We start from the raw sequence: 18,156 nt of genomic DNA on the forward strand, positions 1-18,156 counted from the left end.
CTTGGCAAACATTAATCTGAGCTCCTTCACCCAAAAGGAGGTTCAATGTTTTTATTCCTCTTACATAATGGAAAAAATTATAGCAAATCAAGTGGACAATTATGGTTTATGTGGATAACCTGGACTAAAAGGCAATAGTACCTTCCTTCCCTCTACTTCCTTCAAAATTCCCAGACCCAGAAATCTCAAGCAACAAAATCCGCACGCACTATAAGGGATCAAGAAAAGGAGTACTATTTTTTAATAGATCAGGATTTCATAATGTCTATGTTGAATTATAGAAATATTGCTAGATGCCATTCTCTTTATCTGTCTGGGCTGCCTGAGGGAAACCTGCAAAAGAATATCTAGAAGAAAAAACTTAAACTACAATGTAGCAGAAATTTGTTCTTTTGATAAAATTGTCCATAAGTATTCCCTTTTTTCCTCATTCCTGCCTTTGCTCCTTCTTAAACCCTGGAAGTAGCAGGAGGAACACAGTGGAGCAGGAGGAAGAGGAGAGAACAATGGGTTAAGGTTTGACTATAATATTAAGATGCCTGAATGCCCTACCCAGCCTTCTTCTTTGGGAAACAATGCTTTACCATTTTACAGTGAAGTCACAATTCAAACAAGATTATTTATCTCTTTTTTTCTGTTTTTTATTTTTTTGGCTTTTGTACTCAAAACATTAGTAACAGGCACATGGTGGAAACTCCACGTGGAAAACTTCTCTGTGGGCATAATAAGTGTTTTAATACAGGGCACCTAATCCAGACAAAGGGGTCAGGCAAAAGCAGCAAGAAGTAGGTAAAGTGTTCTGGTCCTTGTGTACAGGTGTGAAAAGAACATGATGAGTGTGGAGAAAAGTAGGGGCGGAGCATAAGGTATTTGGGAGAAAGGTTAAGAGATAAGCTTGGGGTCAGGGAGTGGGAGGTACAAATAGTATATAAGAGAGACTCAGTGATATATTGTGCAACCTGGGGAATATAGCCAATCTCTTATAATAACTGTAAATGGAAAGTAGCCTTTAAAATTATATTAAAAATTTTAAATTAAAAAATAATTTTAAAAAAGAGATAAGTTTAGGCAGAAGCCAGAAAGTAATAGGCTTGGTATATAATAATAACCACATGTATTTTATTCTGAGACCATCAAAAAGTTTTGAGTAGGACACAGACTTGATAAGATTTGTGCTTCAGAATGATCACTCTAATAAAGGTGCTTGAAAGGAAGGATGCTGGTGCAGAGGCTGGAAGACCTAGCAGAGGCTATCAACAGTCACATGAAGGGGAGGTGAAGGCCAACAGACCTGAAGAGGGACTGCATGCAGGCAATGCAAGAGTGGATCTAACGAATTTACCACCCTGCTTACAACCTTTAGTCGTTCCCTTTAACTGTTCCTCTCATTGACTCCTGTATATCCATCTAGCCCCATCACACCCTCCTCTTCTTCCCCTAAATCTCCACTTTCTATGCTATTCTGTATTTCATCCACATCAAACTAGTACTTATAGTTCTATGAAAAGCCATATTCTTTTTCTATAAGCCTTTCTATGTGCTGTTTCCTCTGCCGAGAATGTCATTTACACCTCTCGCTCCTCAGTCCTCCATATTTCCATCTGGATGTCTTCACTTTCAGGAAGCATTCTCCTTCCCCTACTGCCTGCACATGCCTTCTTGGGTTCTGAGTACCCTGTTCTTATTCCTATTATGGCATTTTATTGTAAAACACCTAGAACAAGACCTGGCACATAGGAGGTGTTCCAAAACATATGTACTGCATGTGTTTATATTATAAATTCTAAGTAGAGGGTTTTTTTTTTTCTAAGTGTATAGATAAGTATTCTATATAGACTTTGTAAAGAAGGAAGTAAGCAAAAACTTATTTGCACTGCGTAAGTACTAATTTTCACTGTTGAAGTGAGAGAAGGCTTTGATATCCATTTTAAAGTTTTGAACATACCTTAGTCGTTCCTTTTAAATTTTGAACATTCACAAAATTCCCTCATAAATTTGAAGTAGAATTTTGGTATATCAGAATTGATTTCCTTTACACAATGCATTTAGCTCTGTGATTCAGTCGAAAGTTGTGTGCTTGTAACGTTGTCATTATGAACAAGCTTACAACACTTACCTTAGCTGTTCCTGGAATCCAGAGGCGAGCAGTCCGAAAAGCTAGATTGATGATAAAATCATCCATGTTGTATTTTCTTCCATTAGGATCAAATAATACAATCTCAGGGGGACCACTGGTCTGCCATGTAACTAGAAAGGTAGTGTCATTGCCCACACGGTCATCCACAGTAACAGTGTTTTTCAGCTGATGCTGAGGTTTAACATTTTCACCTGTACTTTCAAGCTGTTCAAAAGAATATATAAGTGACAGTTTCCAGCATAGGCATAATCATTCCATATTTTCTTTGTTTTTATGACAAAACTGAGTTGGCAGAAATAAAAACCATTTGATTCTAACATGTCCTAAGTATATAAATTATTTTTCATATAAAAATATTTGCTTCAGCAAAGTATTATAAGTACAGTAGATATAAAATATTTTTGTAGCTAGTACACGTGTCACTTCATTAATTTTTATCAAGAGATTTTAGGTGTTCTCATATTTGCCTCTTATCCATATCAATATTAGCTTCAGAGTAGTAGTTAAAACAAGCTTCTTTTTACTTTTGTTTGTGACTATGCTCTAATTAATTTGTATATAATCTGTCCAGATACCATTATGTATTTTGATAAGAAATCAGACATGGATTTCAGCTGGGTTTTGTACATTAAAAAAAATCATTTAGTCATGATTTAAGCTGTACGCACTTACATTGTGTGTGCAATTGTGCCTTGTGTGTGTGTAGCATATGTAAACTGCATACAGATGACAGGCACTGTGCTAAATGCTTTACATATATTATCTCACACAATCCTTATGAAAGTCCTCTGTTATTGTTGTTCAGTCACTAGTCCTGTCCGACTCTTTGCGACTACATGGACTGCAGAACGCCAGGCTTCCCTGTCCTTCACCATCTCCTGGAGCAAACTATGTCCGTTGCGCCAGTGATGCCATTCAACCATCTCGTCCTCTGTCCTCCCCTTCTCTTCCTGCGTTCAATCTTTCCCAGCATCAAAGTCTTCTCCAATGAGGTGGCTCTTCATATCAGGTGGCCAAAGTACTGGAGCTTCAGCTTCAGCATCAGTCCTTCAGTGAATATTGAGGGTTGATTTCCTTTAGGACTAACTGGTTTGATCTCCTTGCTGAGGCACTCTCAAGAGTCTTCAACACCACAATTCAAAAGCATCAATTCTTCAGGACTCAGTCTTCTTTATGAACCAACATTCACATCCATACATGACTACTGGGAAAACTACAGTTTTGACTAGACAGATCTTTGTGGGCAAAGTAATGTCTCTGCTTTTTAATATGCTGTCTAGGTTTGTCATAGCTTTTCTCCCAAGGAGCAAGCATCTTTTAATTTCATGGCTGCAGTCACCATCTGCAGTGATTTTGGAGCCCAAGAAAATAAAGTCTGTCACTGTTTCCATTGTTTCCCCATCTATTTGCCATGAAGTGATGGGACCAGATGCCATGATCTTAGTTTTCTGAATGTTGAGTTTTAAGCCAGCTTTTTCACTCTCCTCTTTCACCTTCATCAAGGCTCTTTACTTTCTCTTCGTTTTCACCATAAGGGTGGTGTCATTTGCATATCTGGGGTTATTGATCTTTCTTCCTGAAACCTTGATTCCAGCTTGTGCTTCATCCAGCCCAGAATTTTGCATGATGTACTCTGCATGTAAGTTAAATAAACAGGGTGGCAATATACAGCGTGGATGTACTGCTTTCTCAATGTGGAAACAGCCTGTTGTTCCATGTCCAGTTCTGTTGCTTCCTGACCTGCATACAGATTTCTCAGGAGGCAGGTAAGGTGGTCTGGTATTCCTATCTCTTGAAGAATTTTCCACAGTTTGTTGTGATCCACACAGTCAAAGGCTTTAATGTAGTCAATAAAGCAGATGTTTTTCTGAAACACTCTATGTGTGTGTGCGTGGTTTTTTTTTCCTGTGATCCAACAGATGTTGGCAGTTTGATCTCTGATTCCTCTGCCTTTTCTAAATCCACCTTAAACATCTGGAACTTCTTGGTTCACATACTGTTGAAGCCTAGGTTGGAGAATTTTGAGCATTACTTTGCTAGCATGTGAAATGAGTGTAATTGTGTGGTAGTTTGAACATTCTTTGGCATTACCTTTCTTTGGGATTGGAATGAAAACTGACTGACTTTTTCCAGTCCTGTGGCCACTGCTGAGTTTTCCATATTTGCTGGCATATTGTGCACAGCACTTTCACAGCATCATCTTTTAGGATTTGAAATAGCTCAGCAGGAATTTCATCACCTCCACTAGCTTTGTTCATAGTGATGCTTCCTAAGGCCCACTTGACTTCACATTCCAGGATGTCTGGCTCTAGGTAAGTGATTACACCATCGTGGTTGTCTGAGTCATTAAGATGTTTTTTGCATAGTTCTTCTGTGTATTGTTGCCACCTCTTCTTAATATCTTCTGCCTCTGTTAGGTCCATACCATTTATGTCCTTTATTGTCCCCATCTTTGCATGAAATGTTCCCTTGGTATCTCTAATTTTCTTGAAGAGATCTTTGTCTTCCCATTCTACCGTTTTAGTCTTTTGTCTTAGTCTTTCCTATTCTATTGTTTTCCTCTATTTCTTTGCATTGATCACTGAGGAAGGCTTTCTTATCTCTCCTTGCTATTCTTTGGAACTCTGCTTTCAGATGGGTGTATCTTTTCTTTTCTCTTTTGCCTTTTGCTTCTCTTTTTTCTCAGCTGTTTGTAAGGCCTCCTCAGACAACCATTTTGCCTTTTTCATTTCTTTTTCTTGGGGATGGTTTTGATCACCGCCTCCTGTACAATGTCATGAAACTCCATCCTTAGTTCTTCAGGCACTCTGTCTATAAGATCTAGTCCCTTAAATCTATTTCTCACTTCCACTGTATAAAAGTAAGGTATTTGATTTAGGTCATACATGAATGGTCTAGGTGTTTTCCCTACTTTCTTCAATTTCAGTCTGAGTTTGGCAATAGGAGTTCATGATCTGAGTCACAGTCAGCTCCCGGTATTTTTTTGCTGACTGTATAGAGCTTCTCCATCTTTGGCTGCAAAGAATATAATCAATCTGATTTTGGTGTTGACCATCTGGTGATGTCTATGTGTAGAGTTGTCTCTTGTGTTGTTGGAAGAGGGTGTTTGCTATGGCCAGTGCATTCTCTTGGCAAAACTCTGTTAGCCTTTGCCCTGCTTCATTTTTTAATCCAAGGCTGAACTTGCCAGTTACTCCAGGTATCTCTTGACTTCCTACTTTTCCCTTCCAGTCCCCTATGATGAAAAGGACATCTTTTTTTTGGTGTTAGTTCTATAACGTCTTGTAGGTCCTCATAGAACAGTTCAACTTCAGTTACTTAGGCATTAGCGGTTGGGCATAGACTTGGATTATTGTGATTTTGAATAGTTTACCTTGGAAAGGAATAGAAATCATTCTATCATTTTTGAGATTGCATCCAAGTGCTGCATTTTGGACTCTTTTGTTGACTATGACAGGTACTTCATTTTTCCTAAGGGATTCTTGCCCACAGTAGTAACTGTAATGGTCAGCTGAGTTAAATTTGCCCATTCTGGTCTGTTTTAGTTCACTGATTACTAAAATGTCAATATTCACTCTTACCATATCCTGTTTGACCACTTCCAATTTACCTTTATTCATGGACTTAACATTCCAGGTTCATATGCAATATTGCTCTTTACAGCTTTGGATTTTACTTCCATCACCAGTCACATCCACAACTGGGAGTTGTTTCCACTTTGGCTCAGCACCTTCATTCCTTCTGGAGCTATTTCTCTGCAGTTCTCCAGTAGCACATCGGGCACCTACTGACCTGAGGAGTTCATCTTTGAGTGTCCTCCTATCTTTTTGCCTTTTCATACTATTCATGGGGTTCTCAAGGCAAGAACGCTTAAGTGGTTTGCCATTCCCTTCTCCAGTGGACCACGTTTTGTCAGAACTCTCTACCATGACCCGTCTGTCTTGGGTGGCCCTACATGGATGGCTTATAGTTTCATTGAGTTAGACAAGGCTGTGGTCCATGTGATCAGTTTGGTTAGTTTTCCGTGATTGTGGTTTTCATTCTGTCTGCCCTCTGATGTAGGAGGATAAGAGGCTCATCCTGAAAAAAATCTTCCTACCTTTGATTTTCTCTTTAATAATATGAAATTTAAAAAATGCTTAGCAAAAGTAAACACAAAAATTTAACAAAACATTGTTCATGTGTTCATATTGTTCACATTGTCCTCAGAGGGCATAACGAGCCCTCTGAGATGAGTGCTGTTGTCACTCACATTTCACAGATGAAATCATTGACACTTAGGGAACAAAGCTGCCACACAGCAAGGAGGTGAAATGCACATAGAGCCCAGGCTAGCTGACACCAGATCCTCTTCATTTCATTGCTGTGCATTCACAAAGGATACAAATCTATACATAACTTTGAAAAATTATATTTATTAAATAAATACATTAGCAACACTGTAAAGTTGCTCAGACTTGTAAAGAACATAAAATTTTATTGGTGAATAACAGCAAAGACTTGAATGGTTCTATGAAGACCTACAAGACCTTTTAGAATTAACACCCCCAAAAGATGTCCTTTTCATTATAGGGGCCTGGAATGCAAAACTAGGAAGTCAAGAAACACCTGGAGTAACAGGCAAATTTGGCCTTGGAATACGGAATGAAGCAGGGCAAAGACTAATAGAGTTTTGCCAAGAAAATGCACTGGTCATAACAAACACCCTCTTCCAACAACACAAGAGAAGACTCTATACATGGACATAGCCAGATGGTCAACACCGAAATCAGATTGATTATATTCTTTGCAGCCAAAGATGGAGAAGCTCTATACAGTCAGCAAAAACAAGACCAGGAGCTGACTGTGGCTCAGACCATGAACTCCTTATTGCCAAATTCAGACTTAAATTGAAGAAAGTAGGGAAAACCACTGGACCATTCAGGTATGACCTAAATCATCCCTTATGATTATACAGTGGAAGTGAGAAATAGATTAACGGGCCTAGATGTGATAGATAGAGTGCCTGATGAACTATGGAATGAGGTTCGTGACATTGTACAGGAGACAGGGATCAAGACCATTCCCATGGAAAAGAAATGCAAAAAAGAAAAATGGCTGTCTGGGGAGGCCTTACGTATAGCTGTGAAAAGAAGAGAAGTGAAAAGCAAAGGAGAAAAGGAAAGATATAAGCATCTGAATGCAGAGTTCCAAAGAGTAGCAAGAAGAGATAAGAAAGCCTTCCTCAGTGATCAATGCAAAGAAATAGAGGAAAACAACAGAATGGGAAAGACTAGAGATCTCTTCAAGAAAATCGGAGATACCAAAGGAACATGTCATGCAAAGATGGTCTTGATAAAGGACAGAAATGGTATGGTCCTAACAGAAGCAGAAGATATTAAGAAGAGATGGCAAGAATACACAGAAGAACTGTACAAAAAAGATCTTCATGACCCAGATAGTCACGATGGTGTGATCACTGACCTAGAGCCATACATTCTGGAATGTGAAGTCAAGTGGGCCTTAGAAAGCATCACTACGAACAAAGCTAGTGGAGGTGATGGAATTCCAGTTGAGCTATTCCAAATCCTGAAAGATGATGCTGTGAAAGTGCTGCACTCAATATGCCGGCAAATTTGGAAAACTCAGCAGTGGCCACAGGACTGGAAAAAGTCAGTTTTCATTCCAATCCCAAAGAAAGGCAATGCCAAAGAATGCTCAAACTACCGCACAATTGCACTCCCCACTCCAGTACACTTGCCTGGAAAATCCCATGGATGGAGGAGCCTGGCGGGCTGCAGTCCATGGGGTTGCTAGGAGTCGGATACGACTGAGTGACTTCACTTTATCTTTTCACTTTCATGTATTGGAGAAGGAAATGGCAACCCACTCCAGTGTTCTTGCCTGGAGAATCCCAGGGACGGGGGAGCCTGGTGTGCTGCCATCTCTGGGGTCACACAGAGTCGGACACGACTGAAGTGACTTAGCATAGCATAGCATAGCACACGCTAGTAAAGTAATGCTCAAAATTCTCCAAGCCAGGCTTCAGCAATATGTGAATCGTGAACTTCCTGATGTTCAAGCTGGTTTTAGAAAAGGCAGAGGAACCAGAAATCAAATTGCCAACATCCACTGGATCATAGAAAAAACAAGACAGTTCCAGAAAAGCATCCATTTCTGCTTTATTGACTATGCCAAAGCCTTTGACTGTGTGGATCACAATAAACTGTGGAAAATTCTAAAAGAGATGGGAATACCAGACCACCTGATGTGCCTCTTGAGATATTTGTATGCAGGTCAGGGAGCAACAGTTAGAACTGGACATGGAACAACAGACTGGTTCCAAATAGGAAAAGGAGTTCGTCAAGGCAGTATATTGTCACCCTGTTTTTTTAACTTATATGCAGAGTACATCATGAGAAACGCTGGAAGAAACACAAGCTGGAATCAAGATTGCCAGGAGAAATATCAATAACCTCAGATATGCAGATGACACCACCCTTATGGCAGAAAGTGAAGAGGAACTAAAAAGCCTCTTGATGAAAGTGAAAGTGGAGAGTGAAATAGTTGGCTTAAAGCTCAACATTCAGAAAACGAAGATCATGGCATCTGGTCCCATCACTTCATGGGAAATAGATGGGGAAACAGTGGAAACAGTGTCAGACTTTATTTTTCTGGGCTCCAAAATCACTGCAGATGGTGACTGCAGCCATGAAATTAAAAGACGCTTACTCCTTTGAAGGAAAGTTATGACCAAACTAGATAGCATATTCAAAAGCAGAAACATTACTTTGCCAACAAAGGTCCGTCTAGTCAAGGCTATGGTTTTTCCAGTGGTCATGTATGGATGTGAGAGTTGGATTGTGAAGAAGGCTGAGCACTGAAGAATGATGCTTTTAAACTGTGGTGTTGGAGAAGACTCTTGAGAGTCCCTTGGACTGCAAGGAGATGCAACCAGTCCATTCTGAAGGAGATGAGCCCTGGGATTTCTTTGGAAGGAATGATGCTAAAGCTGAAACTCCAGTACTTTGGCCACCTCATGCAAAGAGTTGACTCATTGGAAAAGACTCTGATGCTGGGAGGGAACGGGGGCAAGAGGAGAAGGGGACGACAGAGGATGAGATGGTTGGATGGCATCACTGACTCAGTGGACGTGAGTCTGAGTGAACTCTGGGAGTTGGTGATGGACAGGAAGGCCTAACATGCTGCAATTCATGGGGTCGCAAAGAGTCGGACATGACTGAGTGACTGATCTGATCTGAACAGCAAAGACATTGTGGGTTATTTGTCCAAACCAATTTCACAAGTGTTCCTGGTTGCCTGCTACTGTGCCAAACATACTCTGTGCTGCACTCCGTACTGTTGAAGGGGATTAGATATAGTTTCTGCCCATAGTCTAATGGGGCTAATGACATGTAAAGAATGGGGGATAGGTGGCCATGTCTGGAAACTAATTTGAGTCATATGAACAATGTTTTGTTAATTTTTTTCTTTTACTTTCTTGAATATTTGTTTTTATTTCATATTGATAAAGAGAAAATCAAAGGTAGAAAGATTATTCAGGAGAGCAAATTGTACCCTAATCTAAAATATATATTGTCATTTAAAATTCATCTTTTTCCACATCTAATGATAGAATTGTGATCATTGCTTTTACTGTGTACACATAATCTTCATGTTAAATGTTTTCTTAGAATATTTTACTGACTTCATTGCTCCCATCAAGCCATTGACTTGAGAGGTTCATTTACCATCTGTAAGATGACTTGTAGGTCTGAGGAGTATAGACATCAGATAAAGATGGAGCCTGGTTCTAGTGATGTCAAGAAGCTCATTAAAAGCCTTCTTTTAATTTAACAAGGACTGTTACATATTCAAATAATGTTAGTGAGGCAGTCAGCACAATTCATCTATTTTTCTTGCTCCTCTTTCACCCATCTGTAAATAAAATACTGAGGAAATTCTGACCTGAATGTGTTGTTGAAAAATGTCTCCGGTTCCTGAGGAAATTCTACTGAAAGCATCAATCATGCTATTGGAAGTGGATTCATCTGGAACAAAGAACCTTAAACCCCCTGAAACACACAAGTGGGATGTTAGCTGTTAAAATGTAAAGTAATACAAAAGATAAACTGATAGGCCTTTCCTAACAAACTTCCTTTGCTTAAGAGGGTGAGTTTGGGGAAAACAGGAGCTGTGCTTGGCTTTCTATACAAGGCATCCTGTACAATCACATGGTGAGTGGATGGCCGAGGCAGGTGGCTTTGTCTCTTCTATTAATGGCTGTAATTGTAGGGTCTAGAGCTCTATCCACTATGCAATAAAAACTCAATAAATATTTATTGAATTCAATAAATATTTAATGAATATAATTCATAGATGATCTAGGTTAATTGCTATCTATTTATATCACTATATGTTTACATTTACATTCTGAAAACATTATTTTCAAACATAATTCAATAAAACCTAATTTTCAAGTTAGCATACTCCTTTTTTATTGAGTATAAGATAAAATTATCTTATGCCTCATTTAAAACAAAAAGATGTATGTTTAATACTGCATGTGATCTTATCATAGAAGTTAGTGCATTCAAACATACTTTTAGCCCCATGATTATACATACTCAGGTTGGTTTAACAAAGAAGTAGTAATAATATTTTCATTAGATGTATATAATTGGCAGTTTCTAAGAAAAGTACAAAAAGTCAGCAAATTTTTGACAGAATTTAGCACTGAATTGTGTTTTTTTGTAAGAAAACTCTTTATATTTTTTTCTTTCAATTAAGCCCTGTGTTTTGTTCACATTATATGCGTTTCATGGCTGTTCTTGGAATATCCAAGTTGAAAGGAAGTTCTCTAGCATATGTTCCCAGGGATTTACTTACCTGTAAGATGGGACAGTTCCTCCAGGTTTTTGACCGTAGATGAACCCAGGGCAATGGTGTGGATAGTTGAGCCACTGCTGAGAGCAGTGAGGAAGCAGTTGCTGATATGCTCATCATCTCCACTAGTCACTAATATCATCACAGAGCCAAAGGCTTTTCCATTCAGTTTTTCAACCACCTGAACACAGGGTATCAGTCATTTAGGAGGAGATGTAATTCAGATTGCCTTACTAGGCAGAAGAATTCACTTTCATTGCAAATTCCCCATAAGTGGGGCTTCTTCCTCTTCCAGGTCCTCCACAGCTCCCTGCACTCTCCATGCCCATCTGTGCTCAGTCCTTACCTCACCCCATCAGAGCCCCTGCCACCCTACACACCATTGTCAGCTTACTCATGGATAGGGCTTCTTCCTGTTCAAATCACTATAAGATGCCCTAGTTTAGAACAGTGTCCATCGTAGAGGATATGGGAGAACATTATAGTGTGAGATCCTTGCTTCTGAGATCCAATAAGTGGCCAATAAAAGGACCAAGAGCAGTGGCTATACATTAAAATAAGATGAGAACTTTACAATTTTTAATGGCCTGATCATACCCAAAACGAATTAAAACAGAATCTCTCGGAGTGAGACTGAGATATCAGAAGTTTTGTATCCCCAGGTGATTTTGATGGGAGGCCAAGGTGGAGAAACACTTATGGGTGAGCAGCAACAATTGCAATTTTGTTCTGCTTGCTACTAGATATTTAACAAATGGTTGTATCCTCGGTGTCAAATCCAAACTTATGGTGATTTAGATGAACTCCGTTATTCTTGAAACATACCTCTGACTTTAATTGATATTCATATGCTTAAGTTCTAGTATGACTGTAGGCAGAAGCCAGACATGCTGATTTTGCTTGGAAAATCCAAGGATAACAATGGCCACAGTCCCAGAATAGATAGGGACAGTGTTAGAAATTATTCAAATGATGCTGATGTCCCAACCTTAACCATTGTATTCATTTATTTACTCATTGTTTCAGCAAACATTTCTGAAGCAACTATTTAATGTTATATGCCTTTTACTAGGTGCAGGGGATTAAGTGATGAGAAAGTTGTGGTTCCTGATCTTAAAGGTAATCCATTATTATTTTCCTATATTTGACACTGTGATGACATTGCAACAGATTTCCCCAAATCAGAAGCAACCTCAGATATGAAGTGAGAGAAAGGAAAGTGATGGTGATCCGAGGCTTAGGGTGCTCTACTGTACCTCAAATCCTTTCTTCAGCCCTGAGCAAACACTGGTTTCTGCTTCAGCTGACACGGCGACAGGCAGATATGAAACCAGCAACTTTCGGTCATCATCATTGTTAATTTGGTGTAGCTGGGCTCTGATCTCCCCTTTGCTATGAAAACTGGCAATGCCCACAAAGGTATGAATCTCAACAATCTGCATCAAGTAAAATTCTGCTGCTTGTTGCAGTTGAAGGAGTCTGTCAGCCTATGTTTCAAAAAGGAAAAAAGAAAGATAATAACATTTGGTTGGTAGACAAAAGTATAACTTAGTAATTCAATTAGCAAATATCTCTGCTAATTTTTTTAAAGATGTCAGATTATGATTTTTGAGCTGTAAAGATTGATATGATGCTAGAATATTGTTTGATATTGCAGGCTCAAAAATGAATGCTTTTCGGGGAGGGTGGTGTGATTTGGAACTCTGCCCCCAGGATGCTGTTCATACTTTACCATTCCCTAAGAACACATATATCCACTGTTTCTCTCCTATCCAAATTCAAAGATCTGTAGAACCAATAGAGAATTGGTTTGTAATGTCTTCTTTGAAAATTCATCCTGAGTAAGAGGAAACATTGCAAAGACCTTACAGTAGAGAGGAACAGCAGTCAGGTATCTGTCCTAGCACTACCCTCTGTTACCATGTTTATCTTAGATTGGGCATCCCATCTGTAAATTGGAGGAATAATATTCTTTCTTACTTATTAAAGTAGAATTACTGTGAGGATCAACTGAGGTATGTATATGACAATAGTTACACCTTGAAATACTAAGTATAAAGTAATACTAATATTACTGACTGCGTTTGGGCAGGTGATACTAGTGATAAATTCATTAGGGTCACTTGTCTTAGAGGCTGCAGGAGCAACAAGCCGAGCTCAGAGACCAACTGTTCAGTTATGATTCTGGTCTCTGTCTCCAAACTACACGTCTCCCTTAACATCTGGACCTGCTTTTCACACTGCTTAGGAAATACCACTAATTTAACATGCCATAGGCATTTCAGAATCTATACACATTGAATTCATTACTCTCCTTCCTAAATATTGTTTCTTTCAATATTGAGAGGTAAACTGGTAGAGTGGATAAAACAAAGACTCTGAATATGCCTTCAACTTTTACTAATAGTGTGACCATAGAGAAATTACTTATCCTTTTTAGCTGCAGTTTTCTTATCTGCAAAATGGATACATAGTTAGCATTCAGTAAATAGTAGCTATTGCTAATATCACAGTCATGACCTCTACTTCTAACTAGTGAAGCCAGAAACTCGAAGCTCTCTCTTATTACTCTTGTGTTACCAGCCTCCATATCTGAGTGGGTAGCCATTCCTTTCTCCAGGGGATCTTCCTAGCCCAGGGATGGAACCCAGATTTCCAAAACAACTGATCCAGAAAATGCAAGAGGATAAACTCTTTCTTAAAGTATTCAATACTATAATAAAATAACAGTTGCCACTTATAAACCAAAAACTTAATATCAACTACCTCATTATCCTCTCAACAATCCTATGAAGTAGTTAGTAGTGTTCTGGTAAATACTAAAAAATGGCTTTCTGGTCAAAAGAGAGAGGGGGGAAATCCTGGGTTTGTTGCAGTTTCTGTGGGGTAAAATATTCCCACTGTGACTGGTTTAAGTTGTCAACCTGATGTCACTGAGTGCACAGTTGGGAAGAGATATGCAGGAGCAGACATAGAGATAGGATAGACCAGAAAGAACCTCAAGAGCCTGTATCTGGGATCAGCAGACATTTTCTATAAAGGATCTGATAGTAAACATTTTAGGTTGGGTGGGACATATATTCCCTTCAGCAACTACTCAACTCTGCTATTTTAGTACTAAAGCAGCTATGGATAATATGTAAACAAATAAGTGTTGCTGTCATCTAATAAAATTTTACTATGGATGCTAAAATTTGAATTTCATATAATTTTAATGTGTCTACTTAATAAACCCATTCTTAATTTGCAGGCAATGCAAAGCAGAAAAAATAGTAGAAAAATAATTAGGAACTAGTGTCAGACTTTCTTTTTTTGGGCTCCAAAATCACTGCAGATGGTGACTGCAGCCATGAAATTAAAAGTTGCTTACTCCTTGGAAGGAAAGTTATGACCAATCTAGATAGCATATTCAAAAGCAGAAACATTACTTTGCCAACAAAGGTCCGTCTAGTCAAGGCTATGGTTTTTCCAGTGATCATGTATGGATTTGAGAGTTGGACTGTGAAGAAGGCTGAGCGCTGAAGAATTGATGCTTTTGAACTGTGGTGTTGGAGAAGACTCTTGAGAGTCCCTTGGACTGCAAGGAGATCCAACCAGTCCCTTCTGAAGGAGATGAGCCCTGGGATTTCTTTGGAAGGAATGATGCTAAAGCTGAAACTCCAGTACTTTGGCCACCTCATACGAAGAGTTGACTCATTGGAAAAGACTCTAATGCTGGGAGGGATTAGGGGCAGGAGGAGAAGGGGACGACAGAGGATGAGATGGCTGGATAGCATCACTGACTCGAAGGACGTGAGTCTGAGCGAACTCTGGGAGTTGGTGATGGACAGGGAGGCCTGGCGTGCTGCGATTCATGGGGTCGCAAAGAGTCGGACACGACTGAGTGACTGAACTGAACTGAATGAATTTTGAGCATTTATTATGCTTATTTCAATATTTTATTTCATTATAAGTCTACATAGTTTAATTTTTAATAATGGCTGCATTTACAACTTGCAAATTTCCTAAAAATTTAACAGTTGACTCCTGTGAGTCAGTATGAACTGGCTCTGTACCAACAATGAAATAGGTATTGTTGTTTCTGTTTTACCAGTTGAGAAAACTGAGCTTCCAGAGAGGTTATTTGCTCCTGATTACACAGACAGTAAGTGAAGGAGCCAGGACTCAAAGCACATCTGCCTGATTCCAAAGACAAAACCTCTCATGGGCTTCCCTGATAGCTCAGTTGGTAAAGAATCTGCCTGCAATGCAGGAGACCCCAGTTTGATTCCTGCGTCAGAAAGATCCACTGGAGAAGGGATAGGCTACCCATTCTAGTATTCTTGGGCTTCCCTTGTGGCTTAGCTGGTAAAGAATCCTCCTGCAATGTGGGAACCCTGGGTTCGATCCCTGGGTTGGAAAGTGCCCTGGAGAAGGGAAAGGCTACCCATTGCAGTATTCTGGCCTGGAGAATTCCATGGACTGTGTAGTCCATGGGGCTGCAAAGAGTTGGACACGACTGAGCGACTTTCACTTTCAAATGTCTAATACTGCCTAGGAATTATGGAGCTTTAGAGAGTGGGTTTCTGGAAGGCTGCTAGATTAGAGATAACTGAGACATGGTTCTCTGTACACAATGACATAGAAAATATACATGTAGTGGATATGCACATTTAACTGCAAACTCAGTCTATTGCCTCAGGAAGGGTGTTTACCAGTGAGTGGAATGTGGTCACAAAGGAGCCTTCAGTTACATGTCAGAGTTTTGTAGAGGGTTTTTGTTGGAAAAGATTGCAATTAATAGCAAAAATAAGGGCTGGAAATTACTTGTGCACTTTATTTATCTGCATTATCTCAATTTCTGGGCCACATTCTGAATCTGCTTCTCTCATGCGCAAGAAGAGATGATGCCCATAAATATTCCAAACGTTTGCCCTCACATTTCCCTGCCCTTACCCTCTGAAAAGAAAAGAAATTAAAAACTGATAGAAAAAAGGGATGAATGGTTTACAACCATTTTGGTTCAGCTGTTACCTCTGCCATCTTGCTGGACACATCCAGCACTAAACAAACCACTCTGTCACCAGCCTGTGCAAGAGAGAAAGTGGGAGGAGGTGGAAGCTCCGTCCCACTCATGGGAAGACTGTTTACAAAGTCGTCAGAGTCTGTGATTACATCCCAGACACTTCTGAGGCTGCACATTTGGTTCTGCATGTTTGGAGCTTCTTGGTTGTGGGTACTTGCATTACAGAATTCAACCACCTAGAAAAAGAACAAAATAAAAGTACTTAGAAAATAAAAATACTCCTCTCATACTAGACATACTTCTCATTCTCAGACAACTAAAAGTAAAAGGAAAGGTGAGCTGAAACACGAGAAATCAGAAGTGCTACAGCAATGTCCATCTTTACTTCAAGAATGCCATTTCAAAAATAAACCTTGATGCCCTTTGCTTCAAACACTAGCACCCTTGAGGTATTGTGGTCAATCTCTAATAAATTTTACTTGCCCTTAGATAACAGAGAGAGTAGACCATGTATAAATAACTTAGTCTTTAAAAAAATAAAACCCAATTCTCATTCCTTAGCATGATAATGTGTTAAAGAAAACACCACAGGAGATGTTATCTTGGTCAGCTATTCCTTGAAATCATATTTAATAACCACTGTATCTCTATCTATTGATCAGTCAACATATATTACGCTAGTTCAAATACTGATCTATGTAAGAATAAGATAAGGAAAAAAGCAACTGAAATCTATTTCCTGATCTTCCCCTCATTTGGAGATATGGCCATAATTCATGTAAAAATACTAAACCTATGGCAGTACTCCTTTTAAAGGCATGATTTGCATTCCAAAGTAATGTGTTATCAACTTTCCAGTGGCTATATTCCTATGAAGAGTAGATGCTTCCTGCTAATAGAGCCATGGAAGCTTAGAGCTAAAATTAGAAATCTTTTTTTGTTTGTTTGTTTGTTTTTATGTTTTATTTTATTTTTTGACTTTACAATATTATATTGGTTTTGCCATATATCAACATGAATCCGCCACAGGTATACACGTGTTCCCCATCCTGAACCCTCCTCCCTCCTCCCTCCCCGTACCATCCCTCTGGGTCATCCCAGTGCACCAGCCCCAAGCATCCAGTATCGTGCATCAAACCTGGACTGGCGACTCGTTTCATATATGATATTATACATGTTTCAATGCCATTCTCCCAAATCATCCCACCCTCGCCCTCTCCCACAGAGTCCAAAAGACTGTTCTATACATCAACATCACTCATTATCAGAGAAATGCAAATCAAAACTACTATGAGGTACCATTTCACACCAGTCAGAATGGCTGCGACCCAAAAGTCTACAAGCAATAAATGCTGGAGAGGGTGTGGAGAAAAGGGAACCCTCTTACACTGTTGGTGAGAATGCAAACTAGTACAGCTACTATGGAGAACAGTGTGGAGATTCCTTAAAAAACTGGAAATAGAACTGCCTTATGATCCAGCAATCCCACTGCTGGGCATACACACTGAGGAAACCAGAATTGAAAGAGACACGTGTATCCCAATGTTCATCGCAGCCCTGTTTATAATAGCCAGGACGTGGAAGCAACCTAGATGTCCATCAGCAGACGAATGGATAAGAAAGCTGTGGTACATATACACAATGGAGTATTACTCAGCCATTAAAAAGAATACATTTGAATCAGTTCGAATGAGGTGGATGAAACTGGAGCCTATTGTACAGAGTGAAGTAAGCCAGAAAGAAAAACACCAATACAGGATACTAATGCATATATATGGAATTTAAAATTAGAAATCTTATAGACTCTCTAATCTTGAGTCTAAGTTCTTAGAAAATGAGCTGAAGTTTCAAAAAGTTAACAATTGCATAAAGACACAAGTTTCTTAGTAGGATGGGAAGACAAGATAGAACCTGTTTGTTGTTGTTCGTTTTTAACTTTTTAAATTTCATGACTATGGTTAGGAGATGGTGAAACTTTTCTGATGATATTAATGAGTAGGGCTTTCAAATGATCACAAAGAGAATACTAGCCACAAACAATGTGCATTAAATAACATGGAATTAGCTTGGCTTCAGATATTGAAACTGTAAATTAAAACTATAATGAATTGGATAAAAAATATGAAAAGTCACCTTAAAGTTACAGAAT

The 18,156-nt window shown here is 39.2% G+C and overlaps 1 protein-coding gene across 1 annotated transcript in view; it reads right to left on the reverse strand.

Annotated features, from left to right (window-relative positions):
• CLCA2 (chloride channel accessory 2) overlaps nucleotides 1-18,156 on the reverse strand; it is a 41,330-nt gene that overhangs the window by 12,453 nt on the left and 10,721 nt on the right. The window contains exons 6-10 of the mRNA XM_005888433.2: nucleotides 16,016-16,243; nucleotides 12,259-12,489; nucleotides 11,006-11,183; nucleotides 10,085-10,191; nucleotides 2,117-2,341 (exon numbers count right to left, since the gene is read on the reverse strand). Of these exons, the coding sequence (XP_005888495.2) occupies nucleotides 2,117-2,341; nucleotides 10,085-10,191; nucleotides 11,006-11,183; nucleotides 12,259-12,489; nucleotides 16,016-16,243 (969 nt within the window). The remainder of the gene's footprint in view (nucleotides 1-2,116; nucleotides 2,342-10,084; nucleotides 10,192-11,005; nucleotides 11,184-12,258; nucleotides 12,490-16,015; nucleotides 16,244-18,156) is intronic.

This window comes from Bos mutus, chromosome 3, assembly GCF_027580195.1.
Source record: "Bos mutus isolate GX-2022 chromosome 3, NWIPB_WYAK_1.1, whole genome shotgun sequence".
In the NCBI taxonomy this organism is placed as follows: Eukaryota; Metazoa; Chordata; class Mammalia; order Artiodactyla; family Bovidae; genus Bos; species Bos mutus.